Source organism: Sus scrofa, chromosome 15 (genome assembly GCF_000003025.6).
Source record: "Sus scrofa isolate TJ Tabasco breed Duroc chromosome 15, Sscrofa11.1, whole genome shotgun sequence".
Taxonomy (NCBI): Eukaryota; Metazoa; Chordata; class Mammalia; order Artiodactyla; family Suidae; genus Sus; species Sus scrofa.
In genome coordinates this window covers 47,332,051-47,355,986 of record NC_010457.5, presented here as the reverse complement: position 1 = coordinate 47,355,986, position 23,936 = coordinate 47,332,051, and the positions used below count along the sequence as shown (strand labels likewise).

At 36.5% G+C, this 23,936-nt stretch overlaps 2 protein-coding genes across 2 annotated transcripts in view; both read left to right on the top strand.

Annotated features, from left to right (window-relative positions):
• The window catches only part of ADAM5 (a disintegrin and metallopeptidase domain 5), a 33,265-nt gene extending 20,421 nt beyond the window's left edge, over positions 1–12,844 (top strand). Inside the window, exons 8-12 of the mRNA XM_021074731.1 lie at positions 8,110–8,181; positions 8,366–8,529; positions 9,553–9,634; positions 10,526–10,595; positions 12,759–12,844. Coding sequence (XP_020930390.1) covers positions 8,110–8,181; positions 8,366–8,529; positions 9,553–9,634; positions 10,526–10,595; positions 12,759–12,844 — 474 coding nt within the window. The remainder of the gene's footprint in view (positions 1–8,109; positions 8,182–8,365; positions 8,530–9,552; positions 9,635–10,525; positions 10,596–12,758) is intronic.
• LOC110255277 (disintegrin and metalloproteinase domain-containing protein 5-like) overlaps positions 13,029–23,936 on the top strand; it is a 50,893-nt gene continuing 39,985 nt past the window's right edge. The window contains exons 1-4 of the mRNA XM_021074730.1: positions 13,029–13,164; positions 14,378–14,414; positions 15,949–16,135; positions 23,061–23,156. Of these exons, the coding sequence (XP_020930389.1) occupies positions 13,029–13,164; positions 14,378–14,414; positions 15,949–16,135; positions 23,061–23,156 (456 nt within the window). The remainder of the gene's footprint in view (positions 13,165–14,377; positions 14,415–15,948; positions 16,136–23,060; positions 23,157–23,936) is intronic.

Here is a 23,936-nt window from a genome sequence, read left to right as displayed (position 1 = left end):
GGAGGGATCTCCAGATGCTGAGAGGAGTGCAGGAGTAGGTCTGAGATCTGAAAAGCAGAGTGAGAGCTGAACAGATCATCTGAACTATTGGCACAGTCACCAAAAACCGAGATGTTCCAGTGGGGTCTGGGCACCAAGACCGTGGCTTCAGAGGTTAGTCACCTAGGGCTGGTAGTGTGGAGACATCCTGGGGGACTAGGAAGCAGTTGGTCAGGTTGGCAGTGCAGAGACAGCCTGAGGGATTAGGAAGTGGTGCATCACGGTTGGAGGGAGCAATATGCTAAGGGCTGGGGAATGAAAAGCCACAACAGAGGGTACCTGGGAGAAGAGCTGGATCTGCATGAGAGACAAGGCACCAGTGTTGGGGAGGGGAGAGAAGAAGGGGCGGGCTGCCATAGAATACTCCTTTTGCCCCAGCAAGCGCACTTGCCCGCCAGCTAGCAGATAGCAGTGCTACCCAGTGCATCCCCCCTCCCCTACCCCGAGCACGCTCCTAACCTGAGGCTGCCTGCCATCCCAGAGGGCTGGCCTCACCACTCATGGGAAGCCAACCACCTCATGGGCTTTCCCCGCTCTGGCCTGCCCACCCTCTGGAGGGGCTACACTCCCGCGGAGCAGCTGCCCAGCACTGCTTGCCCCCTGGAAGAGCTCCACAGCCCAGAAATGTCACAGAAAGCTCTGCCTGGCCACAGGAAGTCTGCTTCTATTGTGGGGCAGTCCTGCCCTGGGGAAGTGCTTGTCTCCCAGTGGCCCAGCTATCCACTCCTGCCCTTGGGAGGTGCTGCACTCTTGCGGAGCAGAGCCCAGCACCACTTCTTCCCTCCCCGCCCCGCCCCCGCCCCCGGAAGAGCTCCGCAGCCCAGAAACACCAGAGCAAGCTCTGCCCGGGCATGGGAAGTCTGCCTCCATCGCAGGGCAGACCTGCCAGTCCTTGCCTGCCCTGGGGAAGTCCTCCTTTCCTTCAGAGTGACCCTGCTAGCCCCGCCCACCCTCGGAAAATGCCCTGCTGCCTCAAAAAATACCAGCCGACACTGCCAGCCCTCAGGAAACACTTCACAGGCAGTGCCGGGGCAAACCCTGCCCTGCGATGGGGAGTACACCTCCATCAAAAAAAAAGAAAATAACAAGCAAGATGAAGAAGCTCAGAAACCATTCCCAGTTAAACCAACAGGAGAACTCACCTAAAGCAGTCAACAATGAAACAGACCTCTGCAGCCTGACAGACTTGGAGTTCAAAAGTGAAACAGTGAAAATACTGAAGTAAATAAGAGAAGATATGAACAGTAATGCAGACTCCCTCAGAAAGGAACTAGAAAATATAAGGAGGAACCAAGAAAAACTAGAAAATTCATTTGCAGAGATACAAACTGAGCTAAGGGCAATAAAAACCAGAATGAATAATGCAGAAGAACAAATTAGTGATGTGGAAGATAGAATAATGGAAATCACCCAAAAAGGACAGCAGATAGAAAACCAAATGAAAAAAACATGAAAGCAATATAAGGGACCTATGGGATAATATAAAGTGGGCCAATCTATGCATAATAGGAATTCCAGAAGGAGTAGAAAAAGATAAGGGGATGGAAAATATATTTGAAGAAATTATCATTGGGGGGAGGTCCTGTCATGGTGCAGTGGTTAACGAATCCAACTAGGAACCATGAGGTTGTGGGTTCGGTCCTTGGCCTTGCTCAGTGGGTTAAGGATCTGGTGTTGCTGTGAGCTGTGGTGTAGGTCACAGACGTGGCTTGGATTCTGCATTGCTGTGGCTCTGGTGTAGGCCAGTGGCTACAGCTCTGATTAGACCCCTAACCTGGGAACCTCCATGTGCCACAGAAGTGGCCCTAGAAAGGGCAAAAAGAAAAAAAAAAAAAAAAAGACAAAAAAAAGAAAAGAAATTATCATTGGAAACTTCACAAATTTAAAGGACACTGATTTCAAGCTTCTTGAATCACAGAGGGCCCCAAACAAGTTGAACCCAAATAGACCCACACCAAGACACATAATAAAAAATGGCAAAAGTTAATGATAAAGAGAGGATCCTAAAGGAAGCAAGAGAATGATAAAGAGAGGATCCTAAAGGCAGCAAGAGAAAAGCAAAGTGTCACTTATAAGGGAACCCCCCATAAGGCTATCAGCTGATTTCTCTACAGAAACTCTACAGTCCAAGAGGGAATGGCAAGAGGTATTTAAAGTGCTGAAAGGAAAAATTATGCAACCTAGAATACTCTATCCAGCAAGAATATCATTTAAAATAGAAAGGGAAATAAAAAATTTTTCCAACAAACAAAAGCTAAAAGAATACAGCAATACAAAACCCATTCTAAAAGGAATATTGAAAGGGCTTTTCTAAATCAAAAAAAAAAAAAAAAAAAAGGAAGAACTAGGATGGAGGAAACCACAATCAGAGACAGTCATAGAGCAGTCACTCAAATAAGCCAGCATACAGATATAATCATGAACATGTTTAAAACAAAATAAAATTAAAAAGAAAAAAAGAGTCATCAAAATCATAAAATGTGGGCAAGGGGAGTAAGGAAATAAATAGATTCTTTTTAACTTTCTTTTTTTTTAAATTTTAGTATGGTAATGAAGTGTTTGAACCTACAGGACTATCAGGCTAAAACGCAATTATAGGAAGGGGTTAACATACTTAAAAAAAAGGGCAACCGCAAGTCAAAACAAAACATTACATTCACAAAAAATGAAAAAAAAAACACTCAAGCAGAAAATAATTGGAGACCATCCAACCAGAAAAAGGAAGAATGGAGAATCATAGAATCAACTGGAAAATGAGGTTTAAAATGGCAGTAAATAATAATCTATCAATTATCACCTTAAATGTCAATGGACTGAATGCTCCAATCAAAAGACACAGAGTGGCTGAGTGGATAAAAAGGCAAAAACCTTCAATATGCTGCCTACAAGAAACTCACCTTAGGACAAAGGACACATATAGATTGAAAGTGAGGGGATGGGAAAAAATATTTCATGCCAATGGACATGACAGGAAAGCAGGAGTTGCAATACTCATATCAGACAAAATAGACTTTAAAATGAAAGCCATAAAGAAAGACAAAGTAGGACACTATTTAATGATTAAAGGATTCATTCAAGAAGAGGATATCACTATCATCAACATATATGCCCCAAATATAGGAGCACCCAAATACATACAACAAATACTAACAGACATAAAGGGAGAAATTGATGGGAATACAGTCATAGTAGGAGACTTTAACGCCCTATTCACATCAATGGACAGATCCTCTAGACAGAAAACCAATAAAGCAACAGAGATCCTAAAGGAAACAATAGAAAAGTTAGACTTAATTGACATCTTCAGGACACTACATCCAAAAAAATCAGAATACACATTCTTCTCAAGTGCGCATGGAACATTCTCAAGAATCGATCACATATTGGGGCACGAAGCTAACCCAAACAAATTTGGGAGCACAGAAATTATTTCAAGTATCTTCTCTGACCACAATGGTATGAAACTAGAAATCAACCACAGGAAAAGAAATGAGAAAAAACCTACTACATGGAGACTAAACAACATGCTACTAAAAAAATCAATGGGCCAATGAGGAAATCAAGAAGGAAATTAAAAAATACCTCAAGACAAATGATAATGAAGGCACAACCACTCAAAATCTATGGGATGCCACAAAAGCAGTGCTCAGAGGGAAATTCATAGCAATACAGGCCTTCCTCAAAAAAGAAGAAAGATCTCAAATTGACAGCTTAACCCACCACCACCTAAATGAATTAGAAAAAGAAGAACAAAAAAGACCTAAAGTAGCAGAAGGAAGGAAATTATAAAGATCAAAGAGGAAATCAATAAAACAGAGACTCAAAAAGCAATAGAGAAAATAAAACCAAGAGCTGGTTCTTTGAAAAGGTAAACAAAATTGACAAACCCCTGGCTAGACTCATTAAGAAGAGGAGATAAAGAACCCAAATAAACAAAATTAGAAATGAAAAAGGAGAAATCACAACAGATACTGCAGAAATACAAAAAACCATAAGAGAATACTATGAACAACTATATGCTAACAAATTTGACAATCTGGAAGAAATGGACAAATTTTTTAGAATCTTACAGCCTGCCAAAACTGAATCAAGAAGAAATAGACCAACTGAACAGACCAATCACTAGAAATGAAATTGAGTACATCATAAAAATACTCCCTATAAATAAAAGCCCAGGACCAGATGGCTTCACAGGTGAATTCTACCAAACATACAAAGAGGATCTGATGCCCATCTTCTTTAAACTTTTTCAAAAGGTTGAGGAAGAAGGTGCACTCCCAAAGACATTGTATGATGCCACTATCACCCTAATTCCAAAACCAAAGATACCACCAAAGAAGAAAACTATCAGCCAATATCTTTGATGAATATAGATGCAAAAATTCTCAACAAAATCTTAGCCAACTGAATCCAACAACATATCAAAAAGATCATACACCATGACCAGGTGGGTTTCATCTAAGGATCACAAGGATGGTTCAACATATGTAAATCAATCAATGTCATACACCACATTAACAAAAGAAAAGTCAAAAACTATGTGATCATCTCAATAGATGCAGAAGGAGCATTTGACAAAGTCCAATATCCTTTTATGATAAAAAAACTCTTGCCAAAGTGGCAAGAGTGGCAATGTACAGAGGGAACATTCCTGAACATAAAGCCATTTATGGCAAACCCACAGCAAATATAATACTCAATGGAGAAAAATTGAAAGCCTTCTCAAATCTGGAACAAGACAGGGATGCCCACTCTCACCACTACTATTCAACATAGTTTTGGAAGTCCTAGCCACAGCAATTAGACAAAAGAAATAAAAGCATCCAAATAGGAAGAGAAGAGATAAAACTGTCACTGTATGCAGATGTAATAATACTATACATAGAAAACGCTAAGGACTCAACCCCAAAACTACCTGAACTGATTAACAAATTCAGCAAAGTAGCAGGATATAAGATTAACATTCAGAAATCAGTCGCATTTTTGTATACTAACAATGAAATATTAGAAAAGGAATACAGAAATACAATACCTTTTAAAATTGCACCTCCGAAAAATCAAATACCTGGGAATATACCTGACCAAGGAGGTAAAGGACTTAATATGCCAAGAACTATAAAACATTAATCAAAGAAATCAAAGAAGATGTAAGAAATGGAAAGATATTCCATGTTTGTGATTTGGAAAAATCAATATTGTAAAAATGGCCATACTACCCAAAGCAATCTACAGATTGCATGCAATCCCTATCAATTTACCCATGACATTTTTCACAGAACTAGAACAATCCAAAAATTTATATGGAACCACAGAAGACCCAGAATTGCCAAAGCAATCCTGAGGAACAAAAACCAAGCAGGAGGCATAACTCTCCAGACTTCAGGCAATATTACAAAGCCACAGTCATCAAGACAGTGTGGTACTGGTACCAAAACAGACAGACAGACCAATGGAACAGAATAGAGCACTCAGAAATAAACCCTGACACCTATGGTCAATTAATCTTTGACAAAGGAGGCAAGAATATAAAATGGGGAAAATAAAGTCTATTCAGCAAGAATTGCTGGGAAACCTGGACAGCTGCATGCAAAGCAATGAAAATAGAACACACCCTCACACCATGCATGAAAATAAACTCAAAATGGCTTAGAGACTTAAATATAAGACAAGACACCATCAAACTCCTGGAAGAGAACATAGGCAAAACATTCTCTGACATCAACCTCATGAGTATTTTCTCAGGTCAGTCTCCCAAGGCAACAGAAATAAGAGCAAAAATAAACCAATGGGACCTAATCAAACTGAAAAGCTTTTGCACAGCAAAGAAAACCAAAAAGGAAACAAAAAGACAACTTACAGAATGGCAAAAAATAGTTTCAAATGATGCAATGGATAAGGGCTTAATCTCTAGGATATACAAGCAGCTTATACAACTCAACAGCAAAAAAGCCAACCACACAATGGAAAAAATGGGCAAAAGACCTGAATAGACCATTCTCCAAAGAAGATATACAGATGGCCAATAAGCACATGAAAAAATGCTCAACATCCCTGATTATTAGAGAAATGCAAATCAAAAATACCATGAGATACCGCCTCACACCAGTCAGGATGGCCATCATTACTAAGTCCACAAATAGCAAATGCTGGAGGGGGTGTGGAGAAAAGGGAACCCTCCTGCACTGTTGGTGGGAATGTAAACTGGTACAGCCACTATGGAGAACAGTATGGAGATACCTTAGAAATCTATGCATAGAACTACCATATGACCCAGCAGTCCCACTCTTGGGCATATATCCAGACAAAACTCTCCTTAAAAAAGATACATGCACCCGCATGTTCATTGCAGCACTATTCACAATAGCCAAGACATGGAAACAACCCAAATGTCCATCAACAGATGAATGGATTCGGAAGAGGTGGTATATATACACAATGGAATACTACTCAGCCATAAAAAAGAACGACATAATGCCATTTGCAGCAACATGGATGGAACTAGAGACTCTCATACTGAGTGAAATAAGTCAGAAAGACAAAGACAAATACCATATGATATCACTTATATCTGGAATCTAATATGCAGCACAAATGAACGTTTCCACAGAAAAGAAAATCATGGACTTGGAGAATAGACTTGTGGCTGCTTGGGGGGAGAGGGAGGGAGTGGGAGGGATCGGGAGCTTGGGGTAATAGATGCAAACTATTGCTCTTGAAATGGATTTACATTGAGATTCTGCCATGTAGCATTGAGAACTATGTCTAGACACTTAAATCACAACAATGGGAGAAAAAAGTATGTATACATGTATGTGTAACTTGGTCTCCATGCTGTACAGCGGGAAAAAAAAAAAAGACAAAAAAAATGTATATTTTTCACATCTTGTTTTATAACTTTTTTTTTCTTTTTTGGGCCACATCTGCAGCATATGCAGGTTCCCAGGCTAGAGGTCAAATAGGAACTGCAGCTGCAGGCCTGCAGGCCTACACCACAGCCACAGCAAGGCCAGATCTGAGCCACGTCTGCAATGTACAGGCAGCTTGTGGTAATGCCAGATCCTTACATAACGCACTGAGTGAGGCTAGGGATCAAACCCACATCTTCATGGATACTAGTCAGGTTCTTATCCTGCTGAGCCACAGGGTAACTCCCATGCCTATTTATCTTAAAACTACAAATTTCTAAACAAAATATATTAATTTTGGTAGTGTATTAGTAGAATATAATATTTTGATCAAGGAATATAATGATGATTTAATATTATGTAATGTATTAATGAAATTTACTGAATCAATTAAGTCAGATGACAAAAATCATTATCATTTTGGTATGCTTAAAAAAGACTTTTGATAAAAATTCAACTTAATTTTTAATAAAAGCCTTAGTAAATAGGAATATTTATAAATAGGTATTTCTCAATATGACCTAGAATACTCATCTTAAACTGAACACCACTTAATCATGAAATAGTTGTTTTACAGTGAAAAATCAGGAGCAAAGCTCACATTCCTGATATTACCATTGTTATTTAAAATCGTCCCCGGATTTTAAAGCAGTTAGACATAAAAAGGGCTTACTGGAATAAAGAAGAAATTAGAGTTCCATGGCAATGTCAAAGAATGTATCCTAACATAGAATCCATGATCGTTTTAACAGTGAACCTCTCATTAAGGAATTTTCCCTCTTTATGCATGTATTTTTTTGATTTGTGATTGTATGCATTATTTTAGAAATGACATATATTTTGAAATCCCACGTTTAACAAATTCTGTTTCAGTTGTCATAAAAATAATTCCACAAGTTAAGTGCATTAAACATTATTTAAATCCTGTTATTAGATATTTTAATTTATTATCTATTTACTTATTATATAGATAAAATTATAGGTTTAATTAATTTATTTAAATAAATTATTTATACATTTACATATGCAAGTGTAAACATACATTTCCTGGATTTCGGTTGGAATGTAGCCCTCTAGCTACTTTAGAATATAGCATATATTACACCTAAAGGGTATGTGGTATATAATGGTATCCATTTTTTTAATACTAATTTATCATTTTCAGTTTGATTACATGGGCTCTGATATAAAAAGCGTAACACAGAAGGTTATTCAGATCATCGGCTTTGTTAACACTGTAAGTTTTGAAAACTATTTTGCTTATACATTTTGTAAATCAATATGAATTGATGTATTAGTATTTTGCTGCACTGTCGAAGTTTCCACAAAATATTGAGTCAAATGTCTCGAATTTATCTTTATAAAAATTTAATATAATATTCAAATTTATTGAAAAATTTTCACTTATTTTCTCCATTTAGATGCTTACCCAGTTAAAACTGACTGTTAGAATATCTGCCATAGATATCTGGTCAAATAAAAACAAAATTTCTACTGCAGGAAGTCCTGATTATGTATTATATAAATTTTTGGAATGGAAATACAGATTTCTCTTTCAACCTCATCATACTGCATACTTACTTGCGTGAGTATAGAATTTAGTATTTGTAACATTAAAGAAATAACCCAAAATGCTTTCATATATTATGTTTCAAAAATCAGCTTTTACTTAATGTATCCTGAGTTCTATAAATTTGGTAAACACCATGGGATGGGAAAAAATTGTAAGTTAAAGCCTTTGTCCTCAAGATGCTAATGTGAGTTAAGGCAAAAGTTTTATCAACTGATATAAAACTACCTGATAGAAGTAAAATTTTATAAAAGTATTGAAATAACTAAAAGATATTCATTATGAGTGATACAATATTTTTTACTTCCCTTGGCTTATAAACTTTTACAACCTCATCTCTATGTTCTTGTCTCTCACCTGATTAATTTTTTTTTTAATTAATTAATTTTTTTTTTTGGTCTTTTTGCCATTTCTTGAGCTGCTCCCGTGGCATATGGAGGTTCCCAGGCTAGGGGTCTAATCGGAGCTGTAGCTGCCAGCCTACGCCAGAGCCACAGCAACGCAGAATCCGAGCCGTGTCTGTGACCTACACCACACCCACTGAGCAAGGGCAGGGATCGAACCCGCAACCTCATGGTTCCTAGTCGGATTCGTTAACCACTGCGCCACGACGGGAACTCCTCACCTGATTAATTTTTTCTTTTTCTTTTCTAAAAATGTGAATATAATGAATGTTCCCATATCTAAAATCTAATGCACATAAAACTCCATTCATCTTCAGTAAATAAATGAATGAGGAATTCACAGAAAATTGAATTTTCAGGGCTGTGAAAGTAGAAAGAAACAGAGTAAATATAACCACTAGTGCGATGATACTTATAACTATTAGGCTTCATACTTATTTTAATTCTGGATATTTATCAAATTCATAATTTATAAATATGTATTGAAATATTCTTAGCACTGAAGATTGTTTAGTTTATTTCAGAGTAGCATGAAGTTTAGAATTACAATTGTTAAATAATGTTTGCTGTTATGAAAATTATCATTAATAATACCAATTAAATATAATTATGAAGAAAATTGTTATTTTTTTAGCTTCAAGAAGCATCCTGTGTTTATAGGAGTCACACATCCTGGAAAAATATGTGATAAGAGCGATGCCGGAGGAGTTGCTCTGGTATGTAATTACTATCTAGTTTGCTGTCATTATTCTCATGTTTCAAAATTTCCTAAATATTTAAAAACATGAATAATGTATTTCTTAGTTTACTCATCCTGTTTAGTTTTTTTTTTTTTTTTTTTTTTTTTTTTTTAACTAACTTGGAGCATAAAAATTAAACTGTTTATGATTGCTCTAAAAAACAGGGTATTTATAAAATTGAACCCACATTGTTTTAAAAAACACTTTTGGCCTCTGCAAGTCAGTTTAACTGTTTTGAGTAGTGGTATTCTTGCATCAATATTTATTATATAATCAATGTAATTTTAATGTTAATTATAAATATATTATCAATATTTTTCTCAAAATTAATAATTGGTATACATTCATGTGCTTCTTCATTAGATGACATTCATTACTCTTTCTATTTCAAGGTAACTTTTATTATTGCATTTAATTATTTTATGTTTGGGAGGAACAGACTGGTAGGAAGGAACAGCTTTCAAATATTTATAATCTACTATTTTCTGGAAAATGGGAATGAGCTCTTACTACTACAGTGATATTCCCTTGACAGCAAGCTATATAAAAAATAGCAAAAGAAACTAACTTGACTGTGCTTCAGAAAAAGAAGTCTACACTGTAATTTTTATACTGACCTATTTGTATATTTTGTTGACTTTTAGTAGCATATAGTGATTCAAATTACTATCAACAGATTAAACAGATTTAAAATCTGTGCTGGTATGTACTTACTACTATTACTACCATAGTACCAAGACTACTATGTCTTGCTAAAAAAGACATATTGATTTATCAGATAAATCAATTTGTTACCATGGCTGAAGAACAATCAGATATTTCCTGGGGATTTGTTTTTACTTTATCCGTACCGTTGGTCCCTTTCAGCCAAAGCCTGAGGAAAGACCATTAGCAATTGTTCAAATCTTCATCACTATTGTTAATTCTCCTGAAAACAGTGTGTCTTTGCTGATAATTGGTTTTTTAGGTTGTGTGTGTGAAGCAAATAAAGCAGATGATAGGAATTATTGAATGTAAGTGGTTAGGATGTGTGTTTTCCTGGTGCCATTCTTCAGACTTTAAATTTGATTGGAATTTTTGTAACAACTTGTAAAGGAAAAGAACTAATATATAAATTAAGCAAGAATGCTAAAAAATTAAGACATAAATATAAAAATAATTTTTTGTTTATTCCAACAACAAAGAGCTTGAAAATTGCATTTTAAAATTTTTAAATGTTAAATACCAATTATTATCATTATTATTTTTTTGCTTTTTAGGGCCGCACTCACAGCATAGGGAGGATCCCAGGTTAGGGGTCCAATCAGAGCTACAGCTGCCGGCCTGCACCACAGCCACAACAACACCAGATCTGAGTCACATCTGTGACTTACCCCACAGCTCACGGCAACACCAGATTCTTAACCCACTGAGCAAGGCCAGGGATGGAACCTGCAACCTCATGGTTCCCAGTCAGATTCACTTCCACTGAGCCACAATGGGAACTTCAAATGCCAATTATTTGTAAAAATTAAGAATCAATTCGTTGAATATGGCTGTTCTGTTAAATGTTTTGAAATCAGGTGGTTTAAGCCATCCAACTTTGTGCTTTGTCAATACGCAAACAGTAGGGGAGATGTAATTTACATAACTCATATAATGAGTCTTTATATGCATGGAGGCAAGACATAATTTCCTTTAAACATAGGGAAAGGAAAAATTGTTTTAAAGTTGATGTGAGGTGTGATTCAGACAAGGGTCTTTGAATTAAGAGAGATTAAGAGTATGGGCAATATCAAGAACAATTTAGGGATCCATTTGGAGACTTTGCAAAGGAATTGTTTGAGGAAACCATCATGTCTATCAATTAAACCAGCTATCTGAGGCTGCTGGGACCATGAAAGTTTTATTGAATGCCTTTCCCCAGAGACCAGCATTATGTATTCTGAGAAGTGAAATGTATTTACTTTTTGCTATTAATGACGTCTGTAACTATGAAGGGAATAAAGTCTGTTATTGCAAGGACCTCTATTTTGTCCTAAGAACTGCTCTTGATCAAAAGCTGGGATGTAGGAAGGAAGAATTTCTTGAGTTCATGAAGTCCTCCAGTAAATAAAATGCTATCTCTTCTGTCAGGGGGGCCTGAGGTGTTTGATACATTCAGTTGACTGTTGTTTTCTGCTTCTTAGTGGCTGTGATTGAACAACAAGCAACCCAGGCAATATGAGGGACAGGAAATTTAGAAACATCTTCATGAGTCATTTTCATCTTCTTCTCTGGACTGTTTTTTACTTGCCACTCCCTCACTATGCTGTCTGGCTCTCCATCCATCAAGAACCACAACTTAAAAAAAATACTATTTTTTAAAGCAGTTTTATGTTCACAGCAAAATTGAGGGGAAGGTACATAGATTATCCATATATCCCTTGCCCCTACACATGCATAGCCTTCTCTGTTATTAACATACTGATCAGGGTGGTACATTCATTGCAAATGATAAGTGTACATTGACCCATTAAAATCACCCAAAGTTCAAAGTTTGTTAAGGGTTCATTCTTGGTGTTGTAGATTTGTTCTATGGATTTGATCTAATAAGGATATGTATCCATCTGTATGGTATTATACACAGTATTTTAATAGCTTTAAAAATCCTTTGTGCTCTACCTATTAATTTCTCCCCTCACCACCTGCAACTATGGATCTTTTATCTCCATATATATATATTTTTTCAGCTTCCTGGGTCTGCACCTGTGGCACATGGAATTTCCCACGCTAGGGGTAGAATGGGAGCTGTAGCCACTGGCCTCTGCCACAGCCACAGCAACACGGAATCTAAGCTGCTTCTGTGACCCACACCACAGCTCATGGCAATGGCAGATCCTTTAACCCACTGAGTGAGGCCAGGGATTGAACCCGCACTCTCATGGATACTAGTCGGGTTCATTACTGCTGAGCCACAATAGGAACTCCCATGTCTCCGTAATTTTTTTTCCAGAATGTCATGTAGTTGGAATAGTTGGAATCATAAAGTAGTCTTTGCAGTCTGGCTTCTTTCAGCTAGTAATAGGCATTTAAGTTTCCTCCGTGTCTTTTCACGACCTTATAGCTCATTTTTTTTTAGTGCTGAATAATATTCCATTGTCCGAAGCATGCCACAGTTTATCTCTTCGCTTACTGAAGGACATCATGGATGCTTGCAAGTGTTGACAGTTATGAATAAAGATGCTATAAACATCTATGCAGATATTGAAAATAGTCCCAAAGGAAAACAACAATGCCTATTGAGGGTGTGTTGGTTATTGCTATGTAACTAGTAACAAATCTTAACATATGGAAACAACACAGTTCTGTGGGTCAGGAGTCTAGGAGCAGCTTAGTGGATAAGAACAAGATGACAGCTACCACTGTAGTTATCTCAAGGTTCAACACAGAGAGCACTGGCTTCCAAGCTCAGTCATGTGGCTGCTGGAAGATCTCAGAAAATGTTTCTGTATGCACTGATGAGGGCCTTTCCACAGGCCTGCTTGGTGAGAGCGAGATATATAATCCAAGAAGTCAGTGTTTTTATAACCTGTCTTGGAAAGGATGACCCATCACTCCTACTATATTCAGCTAATTAGAAGCAAGTCAGTAAGTTCAGCCTATAAGCAAGAGTGGGAATACACAGGGACATAAATGTCAGGGGGCAGGGATCATTGGGACCTATTTTAGAGACTGTTTACTATTAAGAGAATGTAGAATTATGGAGTTCCCGTCGTGGCGCAGTGGTTAACGAATCCGACTAGGAACCATGAGGTTGCGGTTCGATCCCTGCCCTTGCTCAGTGGGTTAAGGATCCGGCATTGCCAAGAGCTGTGGTGTATGTCGCAGACATGGCTCAGATCCTGCATTACTGTGGCTGTGGTGTAGGTCGTAGCTCAAATTCGACCCCTGGCCTGGGAACCTCCATATGCCGCTAGTGGGGCCCTAAAAAGCAAACAATAATAATAATAATAATTCGAAGAAGAAATGCAATGTGGTGTTTAAAAACTCTTTGCTAAGATAGCTGGTATTGTCATTAAGGAATAGTATTTTGAAGTTAAACTGTTGTATTATTCATCCATCCATGTTTGATAAGTACTTATATAACTACTACAATTGTATCTGCATAAGTATTTTGGATTCACTAATGAATTATAAAAAGGAGTTTTATATACTAATTTTTTATTATAGTAAATGTTTTTTATAACTGAATAGGATTCTTAGCTAATATTAACTGCTTTTCTTTTATATTCCTTGTATGTAGTATCCAGAGGGTTTATCCTTAGAGTCATATTCCATCAATATCATACAGTTGGTTGGCCTTAATTTGGGAATGAGTTATGATAATACTGAGATCTGCCATTGTTCAGGAGATGTTTGCATAATGTCACCAGAAGCCATGTAAGATAATTTGCTTTATTAAATACACACCATACTTTTTTTTTTGATTAGGAACATTGCATTTCTATTAACCAAACTGCATTAATTGATAATTACATAACGCTATGCCCAATAATTCTAGGATATACATTCTTTTCAAGTGCAGATGAAACACCAAAATAGGCCCAACACTCCCCAGGCCTTGTTGTGACTGGGAAATTCTTGTCCTCCTTCCTACCTTCCCGAGGCTGGCTTGTATTTTCCTCTGCTGGCCAGAATGGAGGCACCCTCTAGGGACAAGCTACATGAATTCTGTAATTTCAGTGTTTCTGCTTATAGGTTTACATATTGTTTATGGCTGCTTTTGTACCACAAAGTTAGACTTGAGTACTTGCATATGAGCCCATAATATTTACTATGTGGCTCTTCACCAGAAAGTTTGTCAACTACTGGTCTAAGGCATTATTCTTTACTCTTAAATCACATTCTTTCTAGTGTTTGAGTTGGATGCTGAGTTGTCACAAAATACCAACAACTTTCTGACCCTCTCAGAATAGGTATTACTGGAGTTCCTGTCATGGCACAGTGGTTAATGAATCTGACTAGGAACCATGAAGTTGCAGGTTCGATCCCTAGCCTTGCTCAGTGGGTTAAGGATCTGGCATTGCCTCACCACCGTGAGCTGTGGTATAGTTTGCAGATGTGGCTTGGATCACTCACTGCTGTGGCTCTGGCGTAGGCTGGTGGCTACAGCTCTGATTAGACCCCTAGCCTGGGAATCTCCATGTGCCGTGGGAGCGGCCCTAGAAAAGACAAAAAAAAAAAAAAAAAAAAAAAAAAATAGGTATTACAACTGCCCCTTCCATGGTGTAAATCAAACAATAGATTCTCATTTGAAAATGCTTAATTACAGAAAGAAAAAACTCTAAAATATGCTTTTAAAGTTACAACAAACATGTTCATATTGGTATTTACAGAAAAATACAAAAATGATAGTAAATAGATAAAAAGTATACCAAATACTGAGGCCAAAAATTTTAATATTAGTTGTTTGGCACTGAGAAAATAAAGAATTCCACAGTTCTTATGTTTAAACATTTAATAAAGATCATAGGATGGGTAAATAATAGGTCTTCTTTAAAAAAAGATGGGTGTTCCTGTCCTGGCTCAGTGGCAACAAACCTGACTAGTATCCATGAGGACCCAGGTTGGATCCCTGGCCTCATTCAGTAGGTTAAGGATCAGGCGTTGCCCTGAACTGTGCTGTAGTTTGCAGACGTGGCTTGGATCTGGCATTGCTGTGGCTGGGGTGAAGGCCGGCTGCTACAGCTCCGATTACACCCCTAGCCTGGAAACGTTCATGTGCTGTAGGTGCAGGCCTAAAAAGAGGAAAACAAAACAAAACAAGATGAATGGCAAAAAGACTTTGAAAATTTATTTTCTTTCTTTCCTTCTTTCTTTCTCTTTCTTCCTTCCTTTCCGTCTGTCTGTCTGTCTGTCTTTTTAGGGCCACATGCAAGGCATATGGAGGTTCCCAGGCTAGGAATCGTTGGAGCTGTAGCCGCTGGCTTACACCACAGCCACAACAATGCCAGATCCTTAGCCCACTGAGCAAGGCCAGGGATTGAACCTGTGTCCTCATGGATACTAGTCAGATTTGTTTCTGCTGATCCACGACAGGAACTCTGAAAAAAATTTTTCATTATGAGAATTTTCTTGGTGAAATTTAAAACGTATGTTAAAATATATTAGTATTTAAAAAATATTTTTATATTTTTTAAAGTGTACTCATTGTTTTCCATGCATATAATACTATTTAAATCTCACTTCAAATCATCATACATTAGGAGAAATGTAGAGCTATACAACAACAATGATTTTTATTGTATACATTTTTTTTAATATTTTAGGCACTCTGGGGGTGTAAAGGATTTTAGCACCTGTAGCTTGGATGACTTTAAATATTTTGCTGCACATTCTGGCCTCACATGTCTTCATAGCATCCTTTTGGATGAACCAGTTTACAAACAGAGGAGGAGGATATGTGGCAATGGAATTCTGGAGCAAGGTGAACAATGTGATTGTGGCACTTTAGAGGTTAGTGCACATTTTTTTCCAAAAATTAAAAAAAAATTCCCATATATGTGAATAATAGTTGGAAGAGAAAATAAAGAAGACTTGGTCTTTTAGAAAAAAAAAATTGAAGTTTGAAAAAGACCTTCTTTGGGGAAGATAGAAGCCTTTACATTTCCTAATTTTGCTTTTTAAAAAAATTAAAAAAAGGTCTTTTTTTATTTTTGTCTTTTCTAGGGCTGCACCCACATGGCATATGGAGGTTCCCAGGCTAGGGGTCTAATCAGAGCTGTAGCCACTGGCCTACAACAGAGCCACAGCAACGCCAGATCCGAGCCACGTCTGCGACCTATTCCACAGCTCACGGCAATGCCAGATCCTTAACCCACTGAGTGAGGCCAGGGATGGAACCTGCAACCTCATGGTTCCTAGTTGGATTTGTTAACCACTGAGCCATGACAGGAACTCCGTAATTTTGCTATTTTTGGAAGTGAAGAGCAAACATCCTTAAGATAATGTCTGTCTTCGAATATTGCCCTCTGTCATTATTTAGTGTGTGCATCAGCTCTAAACTTATAATTAGTGACCACAAAGAGTGTGTCATGAGTTGAAGAAATATGCCTTTAACAACAAGCAGTAACAAAAACAAAGAACATCTAAAGATTATAGTTATTACCAGTGGAATAGCAAAATGCATTGTTTGCTATTATAGGAAGAAAAAGTTTTGTATTGGCAGGTTATACCAATTAAAATATTTTAAAGTGAAATTAGCCAAAAATAAAATATAGAACTAAGATCAGGTCAAAGCAAAGATGAAAGACGATGAAGGAATTGACAACAAACTGAAGAATTTGTATGAAAACTCTCAAAGATAACTATTATAAAATATAGAATATATTGTATATAAATTATATATAAAATTATATACTAAAATAAAATAAATTATAAACATATATGTTATTTATGGCACAGTAATACATCCAGAAAGAAGATGCCAGAGGATACGTTTAGTTTTGAAAAACTACAGATAGATAAAAATTGTGAGTTTATATCTTTGTAGGCTAAGGTTCATCCTCTACTTCCACAGCCATAGAAGAATTAAATGGCTGTGGAAAATTTCATTTCTGCTGACTCAGTGTGGCAGAGAGAAAAATTCAGGGATGAGAGCCACTGGAAATTTAAGGGAAAAACCCTGAGTGAGAGAATTGTGAAAGAGGTTGAACTAAAATTTGATTACTAAATGTACAAATAATTAGCTGACTGATGAAAGATGCATAGACCAGAAATATCCCATAGGGCAAAAAAGAAGGGTGGGACCTTTAAAAACACAGATGCATCAAATAAGCTCTGTGATTCTGATGATTTTTTTTAAAAAAAGACTATCTTACAAATATATGCAACTCAGGTAGCCTTTTTGGTTTCAGATATCAGAGTATAGAGCCTGAGACTGGAACTACAATTGGAAATTAAAGAGGAATCAGCAGAAAGAAAGAAAGGACAGACAGATTGTAGTCTAAAATCTTAAGTGTGAGCTCTACTTAAATCCTTGACTGAATTCCATTTTGCATGAAGGAATCAGGCTAAACAATGCAAGCAGTTGGAAGAATTGAGCAGCTGTGCACTGTGGAAGAAATAAAATTTAGAATTTATGCCCAGGCAACTCAACACCCTAGGAAAAAATAATCCTCCACAAGGATACAGCTGAATACAGTCATATCATTTTATCTATAATGTCCAAAATACTAACTGAAAATTACTAGACATCCAGAGAAACAGGGAAGTGTGAACTATATTCAAGCAAATAGGGAGTTCCTATTGTGTCGCAGCAGAAATGAATCCGACTAGGAACCATGAGGTTGTGGGTTTGATCTCTGGCCTTGCTCAGTGGGTTAAAGATCTGGCGTTGCCATGAGCTGTGTTGTATGTCTCAGAAGCAGCTCAGATCCTGCATTGCTGTGGCTGTGGCGTAGGCCAGCAGCTATAGCTCTGATTTGACCCCTAGTCTGGGAACCTCTGTATGCTTTGGGCGCAGACCTAAAAAAAAAAAAAAAAAGAAAAGAAAAGGAAAAGAAAAGAAAGTAGGCAGCAACTAAAGGAAACTGAGCTTGAGATGTCCAAAATATCACATTTAGTAGATAAAGACCTCATAGTAGTTATTTTATATATATTAAGATACTTGAAGGAAATTACACTCAAATAATTTAGGGAAAATTTACTTTAATGAGTAAGCAGCTAGAGAATCTCAAGAAATAAATGTTAACTACAAAACATATAAATTTAAAATGTGGAAGTGAAAAGTTCAATAACTGAAGTGAAAAATTTATTGGATGACTCCAAAAGCAGGTGAGAGATAGCAGAAGAAAATATCTATGAACTTGACAATGAAATAATATGAATCATATAATTTGGGGAACAGAGAAAAAAGAGATTGAAAAAAATGAACAAAACCTCAGAGAACTGAAAGGCCAAACATAGATGTAATTGGATTTCAAAATAAAAGAGAAAGAATGTAGCAGAAAAAAATTTGCAGGAATAATCTGATTGTTTTCCACATTTGAAGGAAAACGTTTACTTATAGATTGAAGATGTTCAGCAAACCATAAGCAGGCACAAAGAAAACCATTTTTACTTGCAGCATAGTAAAGCCTTCCAAAGAAGTCCCAGATAAAGAGAAAAATCTTAATTGCAGCCTAAAAGGGACACATTAGCTGGGCACAATAATAGAGAATATATCTGAATTCTCTTCACAAATAATGGAGGTCAGTAGACTTTAGAATGACAAATTAAAACTGCTAAAGGGAAAAAAGTTAACAACCAAGAATTCTATACCCAAGAAATCATCCTTTAAAATAGAAGCAAATAAAGTTATTTTCAGATAAGAAAAAGCTAAAGAAGACATAATTACCAGTAACTTGCACTACAAAAAATTGTGATAATTCAGATTTCTTCAGGCTGAAAACCAAGGCAATAAATGACAAACCTGATCTACAGAAAGAAGGCTGCTCATATGTGAATAAATTTAAATAATTACATGTATGCTTTTTCTTCATTTAATTTCACCATGTTAATATATGTACACACATGTAATATATATATACAGTTATAGACTATCCATCTATATATAAATACACATACATATATAAAAATATGTAAACACATACATACATGTATATATATACATATATGCACATGTATATGCATATATGTGAATATGTGTGTTTATATGGACCTCTTTATATCTACATCTATACAATAACAATGATAGCATTAAAGATGGAAGGGTAAATTGAAATAAACTGTTTCAATGTTTCTAAAATTTATCTGAAGGAAATCAGTATTAACTCTAAGTTACAGTACTTTAAAGATACAATATTTTAAAGATACTATAAATCCTAGAGCAAATATTTAAAAATTGTGCGTGGGAGTTCCTGTCATGGCGCAGTGGTTAACGAATCCGACTAGGAACCATGAGGTTGCAGGTTCTATCCCTGGCCTTGCTCAGTGGGTTAAGGATCCAGTGTTGCCGTGAGATGTGGTGTAGTTTGCAGATGTGGCTAGGATCTGGTGTTGCTGTGGCTCTGGTATAGGCTGGCAGCTGTATCTCCGATTTGACCCCTAGCCTGGAAAACTCCATATGCCGTAGATGCAGCCCTAAAAGGACAAAATACAAAAAGAAAAGAAAAGAAAAGAACAGAAAAAGCTATAATAAGGAAACAGTAAATGGAAAGGAGCTAAATATATTTTTAAAATATAAAATCATATTTAAAAAATAGGGTATTATTTCAAAGATTTAAAAAGATAAATACATAAGGAAGATATAACAATAATAATATATTCACTTGTGTATATACATTTAAAATGTATATATAAAATATCATAATTATACACACATTTGTTAGATCTCCAAATTTAATGAAGCGATCACTGACAGAACTAAAGGGAGAAACCAACAAATGATCACGTTTGGAGGTTTCTTTCACATCTCTGTGTAATTCATAGAACAACTAGACTAAAAATTCAGTAACACTATCCACCACCTTAATATAATTAATATTCATAGGCCAATATATTTAATAACTAAATATAGACACTCTTTTTAAGTGTACTTGGAATATTCATCAAGTTAATTGAAAGTCATTCAATGCAATTCACCATAATATCTGAATAGATGAAAAAAATTGAGAAAATTTAGCAGCAATTCATTATAAACTCTCTCAGGACTCTAGGAATCAAAGAGAATCTCCCTAATAAAGTATATCTCTGAAAAACTTAAAACTGTCACTGTACTTGCTGGTGAAGGACTCAATGTTTTCCCCTAATATATGGAGCAAGGCAAAGATGTTCATTTACGCTCCTTCCATTCAGCACTGCAGTGGATGCTATTGCCACTGCAGTAAGGCAAGGAAAAAAAATGCATAATGGATGCCAAGGAAGATTAAAACTGTCTCTAATTAAACTCAACTTGGCCATGTGAGTAGAGAATCCTAAACAATCTCCTCACCAAAAGCTGCTAAAACTAATTAGTGAATGCAAGTGAACCCAAATTCCATGGATTTCTATGTATAAACAATAACGCATGGAAAATTAAATAAAGATACAATTCCATATAATATGGTTTCAAAAACTTGAGATAGAGATAAATTTAACAGAACCTGTGCAAGACCTGTACAATAAAAACTTAAACATTGCTCAGAGAAGTGAAAGAAGATTGAAATGGAGACATGGATTAGAAGACACAATATTGTTAAGATATCAGCTCTACACAAATAGATCAATATGCTCAGCACATTCCCAGTCAAAACCCCACCATCTTTCTGTAGAAATTGACAAGCTAATATACACTATACAGGGAAATGCAAAGGAGCTAGAATAGACAAAGTGATCAAAAGAAAAAGAACAAAGGTGGAGCACATACATGGATTTTTTTGTAAATTTCAAAATTTTCTGTGAAGCTGTAATAAGACAATGTAGTATTGGCCAAAGCATAACTATATCCCTTAATGAAAAAGTATAGAGAATCTAGGCATAAAATGATATTTATATGATCAATTGATTTTCTGCCCATATATTAAGGCAATTCAATATGTAAGGAAAATCTTTTCAACAAAGATATTGTATGAACTAGATATCTATGTACATAAAATAAACCTTGACATTCTTACCACACAAAAAATTAACTTGAAGTGTATCAAAGACCTAAATATGAAAACAAAAGTTCTAAAGCTTTTAGAATAAAGCATAGGAGACAGTCTTTTTGACTCTGTGATAGGGAAAAATTTCTTAGATAAGGTAAATAATAGATTTTAAAGAAAAAAGTCTAAGTTGTACTTCATCATATTTAGAATCTTTTTCTTTTGGCTCTGTTAAGAAAAATAAAATGACAAACTCTGAAATGGGAGAAAATATTTACAAATTATATATGTTCAAACATATAAATATATGTTCAAAAGCCAATTTCAAGGATTTTTATTCAAATACATAAAAAGACAATTAAGAATTCTGTTTTTTGGTCTAACATGTGAGAAGTTTAGAAGTCACTACTCAGTCCTTACGAGAAAAAAGCTAAACAAATTGACAAAGCAACAACTCTTCTAACATCCATCAGAGAAGTGAGATCACAGAGCAAACCACTGCCCTTCAAACTGGAAAAACTAACAAGTGAATGCAGAGAATCACAGCTTACTGGAGTAGCAACCCACTAGCTAAAAACTTTTGGGAACCAGCATCTGAGTAGAAAACCTGAACTGTAATTGACGAATTTCTGGGGATTCAATGTATACAACAGTTACACTTTAAAACTCCAGAGGAACCCAGTCATATGGAGGCCCCCACAATTTTCTGAGTTTTACCTCCAGAAGCTTGAACTGGTTGCCACGGTGAATACTGGAGAAAAGTCTTCTGCTTTCAGCAGAGGGAGGGAAAACGAATCATTTTGAAATAGCCAGAACATTCTATTCTTGCAAAAGTCAGTTCTGACAAATACAAAGTTGTACTAAAAAAAAAAAAAATCTGAAGCTAAGAATAACCAAACATTTGATTGAAAGAAACAGGAAAAAGAACAACTAGCAGAGGAATAATTAAACTTTGCGTGCATGGGCATATGAGTCAATATATGAAACGATTTTTTTTTGGTTGTTTCACCATGGCATTTAGAAGTTCCTGGGCCTAGGGTGGAACCCGTGCTACAGCAGTAACCCAAGCCAATGCAGTGACAACACTGGGTCCTTCACCCAGAGAACCACTAGGGAGCTCCTATACAGCTTTTTAAAAAGTATATTATTGCTGCCTGTTGTGAAGATGTTCATTGGAAATACCAATTAAAAATACCAGTAAGAAAAAAGACAACACCAGAAAACTCAAACTTCTGATATTGGTATGTTTCATCATTTAGAACAAACTTGCTACTGAAGACTGTGAAAGTTGATTGAAAGCACTCAATCTTGTAAAATATAAATAAGTTTAGAGCCAGCATCCCAGTGAAATCAGAGGTCTGGATTGACCAGCCTGAATTCTGGGACCACTGTTTTTTTTGGGTAGAGGTTTGGGGTTTTTGCCATTTCAGAGAGAGAAGCTCAGAAGTCTGACGTGCTTTTAACAGCTTCCACATCAGAGAAATTCTCTGTATAAATAGAATTATTACAAAAGCAAGAGTATAAGAAAACATTTCAAGAGAATAGGAGTTAACAAGATATCTAGTAACTATTTTCTCTAAGGTTTTGGTTCCACGGTAATTTGTTAATATTGTTCAATTTATATGGAATGTAGTGAAATGAAATTTCTTTTACAAACTAGTGAATGTGATGTTGATTTCAATGTCTCATACAAAGAAAGGGATTACCAAAACTGAATTTTAAGAAATGTTCCTGCTTTGTGAAGATATGCTGTGCTGCAGTTTTGTTTGATGGCACCTAATCATACATGATTGAGTAATGAAGCATTTGTTTATTAGAATTGTACCCATAAACACTGCTGTGATCCTAGAACATGTAGAAGGAAACGGAATAAACAGTGTGGTTCTGGGGAATGCTGCACACAAGACTGCAAGGTAGGAGACCATCTGCATTTTATAATAGCATTACGTTTCTTGAAAGACTTGTTTCATTCTTTAAAAAAATTTTTAGGGGAGTTCCCGTTGTGGCGCAGTGGTTAACAAATCCGACTGGGAACCATGAGGTTGCGGGTTCGGTCCCTGCCCTTGCTCAGTGGGTTAACGATCCGGCGTTGCCGTGAGCTGTGGTGTAGGTTGCAGACGCGGCTCGGATCCCACGTTGCTGTGGCTCTGGCGTAGGCCGATGGCTACAGCTCCGATTGGACCCCTGGCCTAGGAATCTCCATATGCCGCGGGAGCGGCCCAAGAAATAGCAACAACAACAACAACAGACAAAAGACAAAAAAAAATTTTTTAATATAGTTCATTTAAATGTTCTGTCGATTTCTGCTCAACAGCAAAGTGACCCAGTTATACGTATACATATATTCATTTTCTCGCATTATCCTCCATCATGTTCCATCACAAGTGATTAAGTATATAGTTCCCTGTGCCCTACAGCAGGATCTCATTGTTTATCCACTCCAAATGCAATAGTTTGCATTCACCCAAACTCCCAGTCTGTCCTACTTCCTCCCCCTCCCCCTTGGCAATAATAAGTCTGTTCTTTATGTCCCTGAGTTTGTTTCTTTTCTGTAGATAGGTTCATTGTGCCATATATTAGATTCCATATATAAGTGATCTCATATGGTATTTTCCTTTCTCTTTCTGATTTACTTCACTTAGTATGAGAGTCTCTAGCTGCGTCCATGTTGCTGCAAATGGCATTACTACATT